The sequence below is a fragment of the Octopus bimaculoides genome, chromosome 10, assembly GCF_001194135.2.
Source record: "Octopus bimaculoides isolate UCB-OBI-ISO-001 chromosome 10, ASM119413v2, whole genome shotgun sequence".
Classification (NCBI taxonomy): Eukaryota; Metazoa; Mollusca; class Cephalopoda; order Octopoda; family Octopodidae; genus Octopus; species Octopus bimaculoides.
This window is the reverse complement of record NC_068990.1, coordinates 16,332,292-16,351,034: the sequence shown is the minus strand read 5'-3', so window position 1 is coordinate 16,351,034 and position 18,743 is coordinate 16,332,292. Positions and strand designations below refer to the sequence as shown.

The 18,743-nt window shown below is 33.4% G+C and overlaps 2 protein-coding genes across 10 annotated transcripts in view; one reads left to right on the top strand and one right to left on the bottom strand.

The window, feature by feature from the left end:
• Positions 1-18,743, top strand: part of LOC106880008 (uncharacterized) — a 113,166-nt gene that overhangs the window by 88,310 nt on the left and 6,113 nt on the right. For 2 of the 5 annotated variants that reach the window (XR_008265012.1, XR_008265009.1), the window contains exons 23-24: positions 5,638-5,917; positions 10,315-10,405. Coding sequence is in view for 1 of the 5 variants with exons in the window: in XM_052971053.1 (XP_052827013.1) it covers positions 5,638-5,903 (266 nt within the window). In the remaining 4 variants the exon portion in view is untranslated. Of the gene's footprint in view, positions 1-5,637; positions 5,918-10,284; positions 10,406-11,341; positions 11,947-18,743 lie in introns of those variants that run through there. The other 3 variants (XR_008265010.1, XR_008265011.1, XM_052971053.1) reach the window with 3 other exon arrangements.
• Positions 11,822-18,743, bottom strand: part of LOC106879980 (extracellular sulfatase Sulf-1) — a 206,452-nt gene continuing 199,530 nt past the window's right edge. For all 5 annotated transcript variants that reach the window (XM_052971049.1, XM_052971048.1, XM_052971051.1 and 2 more), the window contains one exon: positions 11,822-15,907. In XM_052971049.1, coding sequence (XP_052827009.1) covers positions 15,741-15,907 — 167 coding nt within the window. In that variant the 3' untranslated portion in view covers positions 11,822-15,740. The remainder of the gene's footprint in view (positions 15,908-18,743) is intronic.

Sequence of the window (18,743 nt, the reverse complement as noted above, 5' to 3'; positions counted from 1 at the left end):
TATATAGAGAGAGAGAGAGAGAGAGAGAGAGAGAGAGAGAGAGATCTGTGTGTGCTTGTTTACTTCTGCACTCTAAAAAAGCCAAAAGTTATAAGCAGTGTTGTTGTGAGTTCTCCTGACAATGAATCATTTGCTCCCTTCACTCCTTTGAAAACGTGTGAAATTAGAGACAATAAGTGCTTCTAGCAGTAAAACAATACCATAACAATATATTCATCTAACTCATGCTAGCATGGGTCCGTGTTTAGCCAACTGCTCTACCAGCTCCTTATTATTTTGGCGATGTATTGGTGGTTTCTTATAAGACTATAAATTGAAAGGGAAACTCAAAATTGGTTGAATCAACCCCAATATATAACTAGCACTTTTTATAGGATATATATAAAAAAAATATCACATTGCAAATTAGGAATTTGTTTCATAGTCATGGAGGTTTCAAAATTGATTCCATTCGGGCAAGATTTTCCACTATAGCCTTGGGCTGACCAATGTTTTAAGAATGAAATTTAGTTTACAGAAATGGTGCAAAAAGCTTATTGTGTGTGAATGCCTGCATATGTGTGTGTGTGTGTGTATATGTTGTGTATACATATGTGCGTGTATGTATGATTATATTTAATATATTCGTGTACACTCAAACATGAAAAGACCTTTGCTGCAGAAATTGTCTCAAGAGAAAATTTTCCTTATAGAAAATATATGTGAAAAACACCACTGAGCTATGAATGTTGTCAGATTATAGGACATGGACTTCTGCATTTTTATACTTTATCAGTTATGGACATCAAACTCATCATTCACAGCAAGCCCATTATGAACTGCCTTTCCTATATTAAACAGTGAATAGTAAATTTGATAATATATATATTAAAAAATGGTACTTTGTCATTTACAACAATGAATACTCAAGTTCATCTGATCAACAAACCAGCCTGCTTGTGAAATTAATGGGCTGATCACTCCACAAACACGCATACTCTTAACGTAGTTCTCAGGAATATTCAGTGTGTGTGTGTGCATGTGTATTTATTTATTTATAGGTTATAGATATGCAAGAGAAAAGAAAAAGCAAAAAAAAACCCCAAATATAACTCATTTCATCACCAGCTTTTATCTAGAATTATTATAATTTTGACACTGGTAAAAAGTTGGCATCCCTCATCTGGAAAGTATCAGGGTAAAAACAAAGCAAAAAATGAGGTTCAAGTCTTACAATTGAAAATATTCAGGATGAAGACTTAAGACAAACAAATACTGAGTATGAACAAAAAAGATGTGCTTAATGCTTCCAGTAGATCAGAGATGACTTTCAATCTTCTCTCCTTCATTTTTGCGTATCAACTACTGACGTACACTCTTTATACATATTTTCCAGCACCCAAAATCATGCACTGTCTACTATATTGCACTGTGACCACAGCCCAGTTGAGTAGCAAACTCACAAATTATGACTCTTCAGTCCACACAAATCACTTCATCTTTCCACTGCCAATTCATGTCAGTGGTCATTATCAACAGTCTCCCACTTCACAGTTTGTCTTCAGTGCTAGTTTCCTCTTCTTTGAACATCTTCATCCATCTGTTCTGCATTGCTTTTGTCAATGTTGTCATCTCTGTAAACAATTTGTATCCTTCTCTGAATGTCAGACAGTCTACACCTCTCTTTCAACAAGAACTCAATGATGAGCATGTTGTTTTTGTTTGAAACCCATTATTTACCTACAATGAACACAAAGAAGAGATGCTCTATCAGCATGTGCAAGTTGAACTACTAATGGCAGTTACTAATGAAGCTATGCTTACATTTGCATTACTTTTAGTACAACCCTTGTAATTTAACTAATTAACATTATAAAAAATGTTTTCATTGGTAAGGAGCTTGACTACTTTATGGTCCAATATATCATATTTTTATTGGCAATAATTCATCTTGGCCATTTAGACATATAATAAAATTTGAAGATGAAAACAGGATTTGAATCCACAACATACTGGAACTGAACAATGAAACCAGCTGTTACAGATTACTAATTCACAACCAAAAACCGCTGTGTGTGTGTGCCGAGAGCTAGATAGATTGATAGATCTCTCTTTTTCTTTCTTCTCTCTTCTACCCTTGGGCATGGCTGTCCAGTTAAGAAGTTTGCTTAACTCTATGGTTAAGCAAACCACATAATTGTGGGTTCAATCCCACTGCCTGACACTTTGATAAGGTGTCTTCTACTATAACTCTGCACTAATTAAAGCCTTGTGAGTGGATTTGTTGGACAGAAACTGTAAGAAGCCCATCATTACAGATAAATAACCTAGCAGTGATGAAGAATTTAGTTAGAAAGAAAGACAGAACCCATGATACTTTCAGGGAAATGGCTTTGTTTGATATTCAGAAAAGGAGTAGGCATAAACACCATATGTTGTGCCTGATGACGTAAGGTACCAAGACACAAGAAACATAGTGGAAACCCAGGCAGACTGAGAATGTAAGCTTTATAGGTGATGGATGCACTGGAACAGGACATGTTATAAACCTATTGGAAATAATTTCTCTTGGATGCCTGGATGGCTTCTGTTACCTAGGAGATGTAATTAGCAAGGAATGTGGTTGCCCTGAAAGTATAGTGGCCAGAATAAGAACAGGAGCTCACAACTAAGATCTGTTCCCTTAGAATGAAAAGCAGATTGTATAACACTTGTGTTAGAACTGCAACGTTGCATGATAGTAAGACATGGGCCTTGAATGCAGAGGACTTGAGAATACTGGAAACATTGGAAAACGGACATTAACTGATGATTATATATATATATATATATATATATATATATATATATATATATATATATATATATATATATATATATATATATATATACACACACACACACACACATGTATACAATGTATGTATGTATATACCTATGTATGTATGCATGCCAGGCTCATGAGATGTTGTGGGTGAGATGTGTGTGCAGATGCGTAATTGTACTTGCATTTAGTGATTCTTAAAAGACAGAGGCAGAGAAGTGCTGCTATGAAAGACTATTAAGCATGGAAAATGCTTAGGAGGAGTAAAAGGCTTTTCCCCAGTGCAAACCCAACAGAGGCACTAGCTATCCTAGTTGACAGCAATATGGTAAACAAGGGAATCAGTGATATGAAAGCAAGGGAAGGCCCTGGTTTATCAAGAATCACTGCTGGGATGCTTAAACTATCTGGCAGAGTAGGGTATAGTCTAAGTCACCCATATAGTTAATCAGATTGTGCAGGAAGGTGCTATACCCAATGACTGGGGTAGCAGCAATATAGTCAACTGTTATGAGGATAAAGGATGGCCTTACAAGTAATTACAGAGGTATTAATTGCTAGACCAGTTCACGAAAATTACAGTAAGAGTTATTGTTCAATTAATTAGAAAGAGAGTTAGAATATATGCAATGCAGTTTGGTATTGTACCATTGATGCCATATCCTTCTTAAGACAGCTGCAGGAGAAGTATTTAGTTAAAAGTAATCCTTTGTTGAAGACTTTCTCCAGGTTAATAAATGCCAAGTATAGAGTCCCTTGTTCTGTGGTCTGATAGTCTTTGAGGAAGTGTAGATGAAAGGCTTGTGAGAGCTATACACACCATGTTGTACAGGGGTGCTGTCTGTAAGGAGAGAGTTAGCCATGAGTACAGTAGCTTATTTTTTTCTGCAGCTGTTAACTTGCTGCTGATGAGGGTAGCATTTCCTACAGTCAGTCTCCCAGGTCTCAGAGAACTTGCAACGGTGGTAGAAGCATTTTCCTCCAGTTGAAAACAAAAAACTGTGTTATATTTGTGGCCATCTTTTTGTACTCTAGGGTCTACATTCTCAACTGTACTTTTTCTTCATTTAACACTTTTGTTACTTTATTTTGTTTCAATTAATTTTGAAAATTATAAAAATTTTATAAAATAATTTTGTCATTATTAAGCCAGTGAACGAAATATGAATTAACGTGGAACACAGATGGAAGATTTTAACCCTTTTGATTGCATTCTATTATAACAAACTTTCTGTTTCAAAATAATTTGAATTAAAATCCTCCATCAAAATTTATGCTCCAAACACCAGCTTAAAATGATTGTTTTACTAAATTCTTTCTTATTTTCAAAATTAATTTAAACAAATGCATTGTATTTCAATAGAAACTAGTAAAAAAAAAATAGGCATCATTTAGATTTTCTTAAAATGATGTTTATATCATAAAACTAGGGACAATTTCAGACTGGTTGGTATCAAAAGGGCGAAACAAACAAACAAATAAATAAATTTACATTTTTTTTTTATTATTGATTTTCAAGAATTGGATCAAAAACTAAAAGTTTTCAAACTTTCAGGTCTCTCTATGTAAATATTAATAGCCAAAAATGTTGACTTATGGTTGGTTGGTTATGTTTTATATGATAGAGGATGAGAGGAGAGAGAAAGTAAAAGAGAGAGTTAACATAACAGGTGCAGGATGAATGCAATGAGTAAAGGAATTTTACACCTTTCTCTTTCTCTTCTCTCACACACAAATGCACAACAAGAGAGAAAGAATCATTGAGATGGAAGGAGGAGGTGGAGAGGGAGTAAATGACACTAGTTATGGGAGGAGTTACACATGAGAAATTTGGTTTATCTAATTTTAAGGTAATAAAGATTTTATTTCGAGAATTAATATTCGTTTCATTAATTTGTATAAGCACCAAGAAATTTGATTTAAAAAATTAAATTATAATTATTGTATTCATGTCATAATTCCTGATGTTATCCATCGTGGCAAAAATATATTTCCAAACTTACACATCAATTGACAGGTAACACTCTGGTTCATTGATAATTTCCTGTGAAAAATTGATAACCAGAATACTTAATTCGGAATTATATCCTGGGGAAATTTATCTTTCATTTCACTTCCAGCAGATACAAACTGTTGTATGTTTTTGCAAGATGTGTAGCATAGTTATATTAAATCAATTTTTAGCTGTTTGATCAGGCACTCAGTAGACAAAGGTTAAAGGTAAATAAATCTGTTTGTCAGAGTTTTAGTGGTTTTACTTTTACATATTTGTATGTATTTTTTTTTTCAAACAGAACTATCAAGCAATTGAAGAGCAAAGTTGACCTCAGCAGAATTTGATTTCAGAATGTAAAGCATCAGAGTAAATACTGCAAAGCATTTTGCCTGATAACTTAATGATTCTGCCAATAAAAATAATAATTGTTTCTAATTTGGTTAAAAAGACAAAAATTTGAAGCAGGAACATTGGTTGGTTAAATCATCTCCACCATTTGACCGATGCTTTATTCTATCAATCCTGAAAGGATGAAAGGCAAAGTTAATCTTGGCAGTATTTTGAACTCAGAATGTACAGAGCTGGAACAAATACCACAAAAAATTTTGTCCAACACTCTCACAATTCTGCCAATAATAATAATGTTTCAAATTTTGACACAAAACCAGTCAATTATGCCAGCCCCCAAAAAGATAAAAGATGACCTGGGTAGGTTTTCAGCTCAGAATATAAAGAATCAGAAGCAATGCTGCTAAGCATTTTAGCCACCATTCCAATGATTCTCTCAGCGTGCCACCTTAATTATAATGTTCTAGTTTTTTAATTAATCCTTTTTCAGATGAAATCCCTTCTGATTCCAAGATTGGTGTGAAAACATGTGTAGAAGGAAAATATGTTAATCTACAGTCTGGTCATTTTTGGTTGGCTAATGGACGGAATGTTTTTGAAGAGCAAAGACTCCTTGAGCAGACGTTAAAGAACAGCTATATCCCAGGATGGAAACAGGAAATGGATTACTGCAGACCAAAAACAGATTCTAAGAAACAGTCACACAGGTTGAATAACTCTACTCTGAGGCGGCCCTCGACAACCATCCATCTCTGAGCTTTTAGATTTTGGTATGTTGGTTTGTTTGATATTGTTTTGATAACAGGTAACCAACTGAATGTTTTGCAGTTAATACCGCTTGATTATGACAGGTAACTTTAGTAATATGTTTTTGCTACCATAGATAAAACTCAGGAATCATCATCATAAAAAAAAATTTGAATACGAAATATATTAGGTAAAAAAAAAAAAACCTTGGAAGGCAAATAGATCAGACTACCTATGAAATGTGAAATCATGCAGGAAGCTTTTGATCTTTAAGATAGTTCTTGAATCCAATATATTACATATTTATAGCAACCTCTGCTTTGAAACTCAACCATAAAATTTTGATATGGCTTAGTCAGAAGGTTTAATATTCTTGACACTTCTTTTAGGGCCTCCAAGAGTGATGGGAGGTGTGAAGAAGTTATCCTGAGACTAGGCATTTGGCTCAGATATTTGTAACAGAGTTGAGGAAATTCATGATACCCAAAAGTTAGGTGGTGGCTTTAAACCAAACACTAAATAAAGTCAAGCATTGGAAAACAGTGTTTCTTTCTTTGGCTTCCAGTTTCCATCCAGCAAATGTCACTCTTACCCTTTTTTTTTTATATTAACATGAACTTGTCCATGATTATGTGATACAAACTTACTGTTTTTAAGTAATCTAAGTTAAAAACTTTTGTTGAAATATCATGTAAGCCTTTTTGATGCTATTCTGGTTCTATGATACAAAATTCCTGTTTTAAAGTGTTCTAAATTAAAACAGCCCATCAAAACTTCATGTTAATGTCCCAATGAGACTTGCTCAACCTCCCTACCATTCAATGCAATCAACTCTGAAATCACAAAGTTGAGAAGTGAAATTCTTAACTGCACAACCATGCTTCTATGTTATATACTGTGTGTTGGCTATCTATTCAAAGTTATATAACATGGAAAAATGTGAGCAAGAGGAATAATACTCTTAACATTATAAACCTGGAAAATTACAGGACAGGTTATTACACTTGGAAAAGTTCAGTACAACTTATTACATCTGGTAAAGTACAGAACAAGAAAATTCTTACTTAAAATATTGCAGCTAAGAATAAAATTTCAAATAAAATATTTAGATTTAGAAAATATTAGCTTATATTAAAACTAAAAGTTTTATTACAGGTTATTACTTCTATTTGTTATTACTTGTTACTTCTAATAAAAATAACTCAAAATATTTTTTGCACTTTAAAAAATTCAGTTTTTGAATTATTAATTAATAATCAGAAATTTGAAAATAGGTTATAAAAAATAGTTGTACATAATTAGTTAGTACAATAAATAGAATAATACAAAAATTAGTTATATATTACAGTAAAATCTACCTATAACAAATTCACAGTAAAATTTGCTTGAATTATTGCCAAGTTTTCACATTTTTAGTCTTGAGCCAATGCCTATTTTTTTACATAATGAATTTGCCTACCATATATACTTTTCTACTTTGGATAAAATTTTAGCTATACTGGTACTTCTGGCTCTCATTTTTTAAAGTATTCTGGTGTGCCAGTATTTTAACAAAATGATGGTACCTTTTTTTAACTATAATGTTAATTTGTAAATTAAAATCAAATGATTTTTAATATTCAGATTTTATCCTTAGCTGCAATATTTTAAGTAAAAATTTTCTTGTTCTGTACTTTATGAGATATAATAAGTTGTCCTGAACTTTTCCAAGTGTAATAACCTGTCCTATAATTTTCCAGGTTTATAATGTTAAGAATATTATTTCTCTTGCTCGCATTTTTCCTTGTAATCCATGTTTTTTTCCAGGCTATGCTATTATGGTAATTAATAATGTGTCAATTAGCGATATCATTGATAATTATGTCCTTACCGGTGACATATATAAAAGTCCCCTTATAGAACTATATTCATAAAAAAGCATAGAACTATATTATCACCCTCAAGATTCAGAAACAAGCACTCATAACTTTTTTCTTTTAAAACTTCATTGCATGAGATTGATGCCATGAAATTCCTTGAATTGAGCTCTATCATTTAAGCTTAATTAAAATATAGTTTGTTTTTAAAATAATTTTTAATATTTTTTTCTTCCTTATATTTTTTTTTTCATGATATTTTACCTCACAACTTTTTTGATACAAATTTTTGTTGCATGAGACCAAAACTATAAAATTCTCCATGCTTTCTTCTATCCTTGAAGCTAAGATAAATATATTTTGCTTTTAAAATAAAAAGTTATTTAGATCTAAACTTGATTGGTGGCATTACTTACTGTCCTATAATGTTGCTACAAATTCTTATGTAAATTTTTTTTTACTGGATCAAATCTCAATTTTTTTTTAACGTCAAAATATGGCTTTTCAAAATGGCTGGGGACCAGCCATCTTCAAAAATGTTAAGTTTTCAATTTGGTTAAGAACTGAATGAGCAACAAGCTCTGAAAGATGCTGCATGTGAGTAAATTGCAGCCTTAAGAATATTATTCTACTACTACTGTAGTTGAATGATGGTTATGGTATGTTTACAGTTATGGTTTGCATTTGGTACCAGTATCTTGTCTAGAATATCCAATCTACTGGAAGTTGTCCAGAAATGTGCAGCCAGATGAATGCCCTCCATTGCTCTGAACGTCTTACTTGTCTAGGTGTTAACACACTCAAGCGTTGACGTCCAGCGGCTGACTTTGTAGAAGTACAAAAGATTATCCTTTATCTTTCCAATAACAACTTTGGGGCAAAATTTTTAAATTCAGTGTTTCTATTACTTGTAGACATCATCATCATCGTTTAACATCCGTTTTCCATGCTGGTATGGGTTAGACAGGGGTCTGGGAAGCCAGGAGGCTGCACCAGGCTCCAGTCTGATCTGGCAGTGTTTCTACAGCTGGATGCCCTTCCTAACACCAACCACTCCGAGTGTGTAGTGGGTGCTTTTTTTACATGCCACCAGCACAGGGGCCAGGCATCGGCCACGTTCGGATGCTGCTTTTTATGTGCCACCGGCACAGGGATCACAGCTACAATTTCCATTTGATTTTGATGCTGATGTACTTGACTCAATAGGTCTCCTCAAGTACAACATGTTGCCCTACGATCCAAGGTACTTTTGAGTGAGCTGGTTATGCGAAACTGGTGTAGGATACAGCTGTGAACTTGCTTTATTTGCCGGGTCTTCGCAGTCACAGTATATCTTCAGAGGTCTCAGTCTTTTGTCATTGCCTCTGTGAGGCCCAACGTTCGAAGATCATGCTTCACCACCTCATCCCATGTCTTCCTTGGTCTCCCTCTACCCCGGATTCCTCCCACTGTTTGGGAGTGACACTTCTTCACACAGCTCTTCTCATCCATCCATAGTACATGACCATACCAACGCAAATGTCTCTCTTGCACACCGCATCTGATGCTTCTAATGTCCAACATTTCTCTCGAGCTGCTTACACTCTGTTGTGTGTGCACACTGACATTATACATCCAGCAGATCATACTAGCTTCATTTCTTTCGAGCCTATGTATGTCTTCAGCAGTCATGGCCTATGCTCCACTGTCGTGAAGCATGGCAGTTCGCACACATGCATAGTACAATCTTCCTTTCACTTTGAGCAAGAGGCCCTTTGTCACCAGTAGGGGTAGAAGCTTTCCGAACTTTGCCCAGGCTATTCTTATTCTAGTAGCTATTCTCTGAGCATCCACCCCAACTACAGACTTGGTCACCTAGGTAGCAGAAGGTATCAACTACTTCCGGTTTCTCCCCCTGGCATGTGATGGAATCTGTTTTCTGAGTATCTGTGGTGTTTATTGCCCCTGTGCATCTGCTGCACATGAAAGCTATCTTCCCAGTTAATCTTCCTTGATGTTGCTACAAGAAAAAATAGTGCAGACCCATGATATTTGGAAACTTACTTTCATGTTCAGAATTGCTGAAGCATAGAGTTGTTGTTTAGTCATAAGTCAGCCACCGAGAACCAGACAACACCTACTTCTCTGCAGACTTGAAAATTAGACTGAATTTTACTTACGTAATACAAATGAAAGTATTGAAGAAAGACTTAATGCTTTAGAAATAGAGTAGACTAACAGATTAAAAAGTATTCCAGATGTGGCTCTCTTGTATTTCTATTCAGTGTGCTTTTTAATCATTTTTAAGACTTAGCTCGAAAGTAGCAACTGTAACGAACGCAGTTATCTCCCGTAATTTGAGTCATATTTTCATGGGAGATAACTAAATTACTCTGAATGAGGGGAGGCAACTCACTTCTGTAGTGCTGCGATAATTTTTAAGGTGTAGTTGTTTTGTCCTCTTGATGTTAATGTTACTACCCATATATTAATTACTGTGTAATTTTTAAGTCATCATCTCTACCACTTTCATTACAAATTTCTTTCTAATACAGACCAAATTCTCCTTTTTTTTTTATTTGAAGCATGAATTATCCACTTAAAAGTGGACACCAAGTGAAAGATATTAAAAACAAAACAGTGAAATACTAGACTTCATTTAGAAGACATCCTAAGGTAATTTCTGTTTAAGCCATCTTAGATCCAAGTTCTCATAAGTGGTTGCTTTATCAGACTAAGGTCAGATTTATTCAACATTGTATTCACCTCCTGTTCAATATTTAATTTGAACTTCGGACTTCTCTCCCTTGATCGGAATCATTAACGTCATGTTATTCCCACCTCAACAGCTGTAGGTACAGTAAAGCTTATGGTATTTCGGTCATCTCTAGAGTCTTGACATCACTTTAAAAAAGAACAACAATTAGTATAGAGATAGACAAATGTGGTACTGAATCTATAACCGTAAGTTGGTAAGCAAACTGCTTAACCATATCAAATATTTCATCTCACCTCCCATGTCTATTCAATGCAGGCACATTTACATAAAATACAAACATTATGCTTTTAACATTTTACTTCTAGCTCTAACAGTTCTGAGCTTGCAGTGAACAGATTCTGCAATCCAGTTTCTAATATCATTTGTAACACCCCTTCATTATTACTATCTTTTTGGAAAAAGTCTGAATGTCAGTCACAGTTCCCATTTTTCATTGTCTTGGTATCAATAGACCGGTCAACTGTTTGTGATTATTGTTGATCAATCCACAAAGAAAAAATAATTTAGTATTAACCACTTTAATGTGGCAAGTGTTGTAAAGCATGAGGAAGTTCTGGGAAAACTAATGCCACAGCATTCTTTCACTGGTCAAAACTATTTCACTTTTCTTGGAACCACTTATGCTTTTGAAAGCAATATTAAGCCTATTATTTCTCATTTTCTATATATATGTATAATTTTTGTATGTCTTCTGTTTTTGCATCACATTGTTGTTGCCAATAAGTATTGTCATTATACAGATAGTGCATATTCCCCCATCTTCTGTGAAAACTTACCTGACCATGGGGGGAATATTACTTTTCTTGCAAACATTTGTATTTGTCTCACTGTAGGAAATCTCCTTGAGCCAAGGCAGACATGAAGAGGCTTTCTCAAGTTGTTATTGAAATGCAAAATATACAAAGCTGCTGAGAAATGTGCATAGAAAGTACAATGCAATATTTATGGCTTAGCACTGCAAGAAGTGATATTGGGAAAGATGCTAGCCCCTATCGTTGCAATAATGGTGACACATATACGTATCTACACAGACACCATACTTTGAAATATCAGAAGAAAACCTGAAAATGAAAATGACTTTTTGTCAATATATTCTCTGGATTTAACTGACAATTAAGTTAACATGAATATGCTTGACAAGTTAGTCTTCATTAGTTGCTTTTATTATTTTAAAACAGGACCATGTCCACTAACAAAGCAAAACATATAATCCATACATCTGTTAACCAAACAGGGGGGGAGGGGGAGTGTAGTCAACAACAAAATTATTTGTTACTGAAAAAAAGGAACAAAAGATATTAAAAAAAGAAGCATTAAATTGAATGGAGCCATCAGCACCATTTTATTTGTGAGGATTTGTATATTAAAGCATTTACCTCTTATACAACCTTCACACAGTTCGTCAACAACAAGAAACAAAGACATTTGGAAATAATAATTTCATTTGAATTAATCTTTAGTAGTTTTCAACTCAAAAAAAAAAGAAGAGATCTTCAAACATCAATAATGAAAATTACATGGAATTCTTAAAAAAAAAAAATCACATTTTTATTTTCAATATCGCAATGCAAAAAAAAAGTTAAATTTCTTTTGTTTTAAAGATATGTAGAGTTCACATTTAAATACAAATATAAAAAAAACAATTACAATGGTATTTTTACAGAATTTTTAAAATAATTATAATAATAATAAAAAAATTTATATAATATAAAAAATTATTGGCTGTGAGAAACCAAGAAAAAAAAATATCAACAGCATATTTGTATATGTAAAAATATATATATGTATATATATTTATAAAACTCCCACATTTTGCCCCAAATTACATACTAATCATTGATTTGTTTGTATTTTTAAGATCGTCATTTAATAATCAGCAGCCTTCCTATTACATAACATTTTGATAGTTCGGCATTCACTATTATTAATCAATTGGTTTCAATTTTTCTTCTTTTTTTCTTTTGTTCAGTTTTCTAATTCCAAACTGGCGTTAACCCAATACACTATCTGTCATGCAGAATCTTTTATTTTATTTTTACAGCAATCCTAAAAGTGACTATTTACATAATCCTTGAAAGTAACCAAGGAGCTGGAATTAGTTAAATGGAACAAAAAGATGCTAATATATATATTTTCAGATACTTATCATTAATACACATAATTAGTTTATCATTGCACTGTGAACATTTTTTTGTTTTTTTACATCAAGCTTCTTCTGAATGTTGATGAAGAAAATGCTTGCAATTAATTAATATGGCAATTATCTTTATGGTTGCTTCAAATAATCATTTGACAGACACCTTAAAACAAAAAGCTATATATATATATATCATTGAAAAAATAGAAAGATCAAAGAACTTACTGATATTAAGTAATTAGGACTTAATTATATTTTTTGATGTTGCTTTTCATTTATTTTATCATATTTTGGTTTAAATCTTAAATCTGTCACCTAAAAACATTCATTATGCACTGTAATGAGGAACAGACCATCAGAGAGAAAACTCTTTTTCAGTTTTGCTATTTAAAGCAAACTAATATTAGACTAATTATACTAGTGTTATAAAAAAATTATTTTACATTTAGAGTTACTGAGGATTCCTAAGTATGATGATTTGTGCAACCAAATTGTTAACATAAATCTGAATAGTTCTTCACAGCTATAAGCTAATAGCTCTCCACCATATTGAATTTAATATAGCCTCAGTCATGTGCTGATACTATCTTAATTTCTTTAACATCTCGTCAGATAAACTAAAGTCTGAAATGAGAATCTGAAGATTTCAGATCAAACAGTCATCACCTTTACAGTACTTAAATTTAAAACTTCCTTTAACCCTTTTGTTATCATATTTCTTTTGAAACACTGCCTCCATATCAATTAATCTTGACAGTAATGAAGAATTTACTAAAATAACTTTGTTTGAAACATAAACTAATATGAAATTCTGATGGAAGTGTTTAATTTAAATCACTTTAAAAACAGGAAGTTTGTATCATAGAACTAGGAGCAATCTCAAGCAATCTTGTGCAAAAGGGTGAAACCAAACCCTACCATCACTGGATGATGTAATCTGGGGTTTACTGTGATAAAAAAGTGACTGGATAGTCATGGCTGGGATACCTTTGAACATAAGTCTGTGTAAGCATTTTGTTATCATATTTCTGTTGAAACATTGCGTTTGTATCAATTTTGAAATTAATGAAGAATTTAGTAAAATAATTGTCATTAATAAACTGGTTTTGGAAATATTAACTAACATGAACTTTTGATGGAATTTTCAATTTAGATCATTTTCTTAATTTCTATTCATTCTTATGTTCTGGCAAATTCGAATGTGAATGTCTGATTACTGTTGTTTGGCATGAGGGAACATCTCCTCCCTTTAGACAATGTGTGTTCATAGCACATACAATTCACTGGTGTAAGGGGACTATGAGATTACTTTGGTGTTTCAACCTTATGTCTCATCAGTCAAAGCTACCCCACTGAACCAATGAATTTAACAAGAGCACTAGCTCTTGTTCATAGGAATCAGCAAACAAATCATTTGCTGGTTTATGTCTACCAAACAAAAATTCATGGGGTGCCTGCAGAACAGTGTGGATCCAAACAATAATGCATCTATTCATTCTTAATATGTTCTAGCAGATTCAATATGTATATCTGATTGCTGTTGTTTGTTGCCATTAAAGAACACAACAATCAGATATTACTCTCTAGATATTATATAATTAATATAATTTCTTGGGAAAGATACTTTTAGCCAGAAAATTATGAATACAAAGAAGAGCGTCTTGTGAATTTTAAAAGAGTACAGATGACGTTCCTCCTTGATAATTCATTTTTCTTAGAGCTTCAATCTATGATCCAACATATAAAACTAAGGCAGATAATTATGGAATTTACTGGAAAGGTGTTGCTAAATTGTAATTATTTGTATGCTGGAAAGAAAATTTAAATCTTCTATGACAATATTTTATAATTAATTTTTTTAAATAATTAAAGGATCTAGAATGATTTACTAACAAAATATTTATTGGTATTAAGCTGATGTTTGGAACATAACCAAAAGTTGCATAAAAATGATGAGTTTTAATTTGTATATAAACACTTTAAAACAAGCAGTTTTTTTTATTAATGAACTTTGAACATTCTCCAGTAGGTTGGTTCTCAAAAGGATTGTATTTTTGATATGAATTAAACAATATGTAAGGAGGAAGTTGAATTTTTGTTTTAAAGCTATGGTAGTTTATAGATAGAATAATTAGTAAAACAGCTACGAATTTAACAGCAAGTGGTGAACTTAGTCACTTGAGTCACACTCTAATAGTTTCTTCTAACAAGAATGTAACCGTGAATATATCAAATTTCTGAGTGAACAGCCAAGATATAAACTGGTACAGAAGTAACTTATATTTTGTATAGAGATAGTAAATTTTGAAGACCCTTTATAATGGATATAAACAAAAGTCAGTGGGTTAAGAAGACAAATAAATAAATAAAAGATTTTCAGTGAAGTTGATAAAAACAAAAATAGATTTTTCTTAATGTTTCATACCAAACAAAACCGTTTTGATCAATCATTATTTCAACACAATATTTAATGACAAGGGAGAAGGAAGGAGAAAAGAGACATAGCTAGATAAATGAATGGATGGATGGCAGATGAGTAAAAGAGAGTGACTTTAAAAGATTAGTTTCCAGTCCCCTTCTCCTTATATGAAATATCAAATTCTTGCTTTTTTTTTTTTTCCAAGTAAATTCAATTAATTTGACTCTAGTCTAATACTGGTACTTTGTTTTATCAACCTTCAAGAAGGGGTGAAAGGCAAAGTTGGCCCTGGTGGAAATTCAGATTTCAAACTTTAAACAATATTAGTGATGGAGCAAACAAATTTACAGTAAAGCATCTAGTTCCAGTGCTCTCCTCTCTATAAGCTGTCTACACCACTTTCTTTAACATGAAATATTGACATGCTGTAAAAATATACAATGAAGAAATCTTTTAAGATTTTTCATTAAGAAAAAAAAATTGAAATTTTTTCTCCTGTAAAAGTGAAAAAAAAAAATTATTGCATAAAAAAACAATTATAGTCTTAGAAATGAAAATCCAAGAGTAAAAGAGGCAATTATGGTTTATGGGAAGCATCAAGAATAGTTGGGAAAATAACTAACTAACAAACAAAATAGAATAAATTGCACCACCTTATACTGAAACCTTTCTCCTATCAGCCTTGTTCAAGGGGTAAATTTTTATCTACAGAAATTACATTTGAAACTAATCCATCTTGTTTAGAGAATGGATAAGGAGTGAATGTTGTAAACCTGGGTGGAACACCTTTTCTTCCAACCAGAGATTCATTGACGATGTTCTCTTGCTTCGGTTTTTTGAGACCTGGGGAAGAAATTGAAAAATAAATAAATAAATAATAATCCTTTCTACTGGAAGCACAAGGCCTCAGATTTGGGGGAACGGATTAAATCAATTACATTGGCCCTCGTGCATGACTGGTACTTATTTTATCGACCCTGAAAGGACGACCCTGAAAGGACGACCCTGAAAGGACGACCCTGAAAGGATGAAAGGCAAAGTCAACCTCGGCGGAATTTAAACTCAGAACTTAAAAACAGGTGAAATACCGCTAAGCATTTCGCCCAGCGTGCTAACGATTCTGCCAGCTCGCCGCCGTAATAATAATAATAATAATAGTAGCATCAAATTTTGGTACGAGGTTAGCAGTTTCAGGAGGAAGGAGAAAGTCCATTACATCAACCCCAGTGCTTAACTGGTACTTATTTCAACAACCTCAAAGGGATGAAAGACAAAAATCAACATCAGTGGAATCTGAATTCAGAAAGGAAAGATTTATAAAATGCTCAGCAGCATTTTGTCTACCATGCTAATGATTCTTCCGGCTTGCTACCTTAATAATAATAATAACCTCTAAGCCATGGGATGGAACAGACATCCTGAGGCATGACATAGATATCTCAGGAGAAATGACACTCCTTTCTATTGTAGGCACAAGGCCTGGAATCTAGGGGGAAGAGGTTAGTTAATTACATTGACTCGTACTTATTTTTATCAACTGGTACTTAGTTTATCAACCCCAGAAGGATGCAAAGCAAAGTCAACCCCAGCAGAGTTTGAACTCAGAACATAAAAATGGATAAAATATTGCCAAGCATTTTTGCCCAGTTTGTTAACAATTCTGCCAGCTCACTGCCTTAGTAATAATAATAATAATAAATTATAATAATAATGATAATGAACTCTCCCACTGGAGACAATGTACAAGTGTTCAGCTTTTGCTGAATGACCTGCACAAATGATTTGTTTATAGGGATTAAATGTTCATGCCACACATTAGCTCACTCTCTCCATCAAACCGACATTGTCTGATACAGGTGCACTATATACCATGTGCCAGGTGTCAAAGTGATTGCAGAGCAACATGTGATGAAGTGTTTTGCTCAAGATCACAATGCGCCACCCAGTCTAGGAATTGAAATCATGATCTAGCGATCATGAGTGCAACACTCTAACTATTAGGCCATGCGCTCTCTGAATAATAATAATAAAAAGCCTGGAATTTGTGAGGAGGTGCATAGTCGATTATATTGACCCCAGTAGTTGACTGGTTCTTAATTTATTGACCCCGAAAGGATGAAAGGCAATGTCAACCTCAGCAGAATTTGAACTCAGAACATAAAGATAGATGAAATGCCACTATGCATTTCACCTGGCATGTTAACGATTCTGCAAGCTCACCACCTGGTAATAATAGAAATAATAAATGAAAATAATTGTTGTTCAAGTTATAATAAAAGAATAACATTCATACACTGAAAGGAGCCATTACTACCACTAGTAAAACACTCCCTTTTTGCTTGAGTCCACTCATCTGTTAATGAGCTCCAGCAAAAGCTGGGAAGTTAACCTTGTAACAAACCAATGTTCCATCGCAGGTGGAGCATTGTAATCTTGGTCACTTATATGCCATGGAAGCCAGATGAAGCTCCAGTCTTATGAATGCAAAGGTTTATGTTAACATCAATTCTCCATGTTGCCATGGGTTGAATGGCTCAATAGGAGATGGAAAGCTGGAGGGCTGCACCAGTTGTCTCTTTTGGCATGGTTTCTACGGCTGGATGCCCTTCCTAATGCCAACCCCCTTACAGTGTATTGGGTGCTTTTTATGTGGCGCTGGCACAGGTGATTTTTTTTTTTCGATCTTTTGTCCAGGTAAGCTGATGTCTCATTTCCATGGGTAGATCACAAAACATGTAGAAAAGTTTGGCTATGTGACCAGGCAATCACTGTACTCAAACTTCTTAGTTATTATCCCTCATGCTGATGACAGTGGGTATCTCCAGTATAATCACAACTAACTGGTTCTATGGTATCAGTAACACCATTAAAGTATGATGCTCTGTTTCTACATCAATTAAAATAACTTCCTAATATAGTGCTGGGATTTAGGCTACTGGATGTACAAGATTCCTTTGTCTGTGTTTATTTTGCAGTACAGTTAATGTATGCATTTAAGTGTATGTTAATGAGACATACAAAATCTTCCTGACTGTAAACATGACAAATATGTAAATTGTTAAATGGAAGTGTAAAATAAGTAAAAAGATACAAAAAATGTTTGTAAGTTATAAAGTGTATAGAGTACACACATTACACTCATGCACACTTGTGACATCAGCACACAGACCTTATCATCTGCACACAGATTCTTGTTTCACAAAGGGGAGAGTGAACAATGATAAATAGATAAGTATTAGTATTTAAGTCATAGATCATCGTTACTAAATAAACAGACATAACACACACACACATACAAACACAGATGCAGTCACTGTCTCTCTCTCTCTCACACCAACGCATACACATATGGTCTCTCTCTCTCTTTCTCGCATACACAATCAGTCTCACAAACATAATCATAATTTGTCTTGTACAGATTTACTGACAAAGAATAGAGAGTAAAAAGACAGTTCATAAAAATATGATATCTTGAAATATTTGAAGATACACCATATTAACATAAACAATAAAAACAGAACACAACAACTAAACAAACAAACTACAGAAGCAAAATATTTGATGTTTTAGTATGATTAACTACTGCGACATTCAAAGTGAGGTAGCTGTGTATATGTATGTATACATACATACATATATATATATATATATATATATATATATATATGAGTATGTGCAA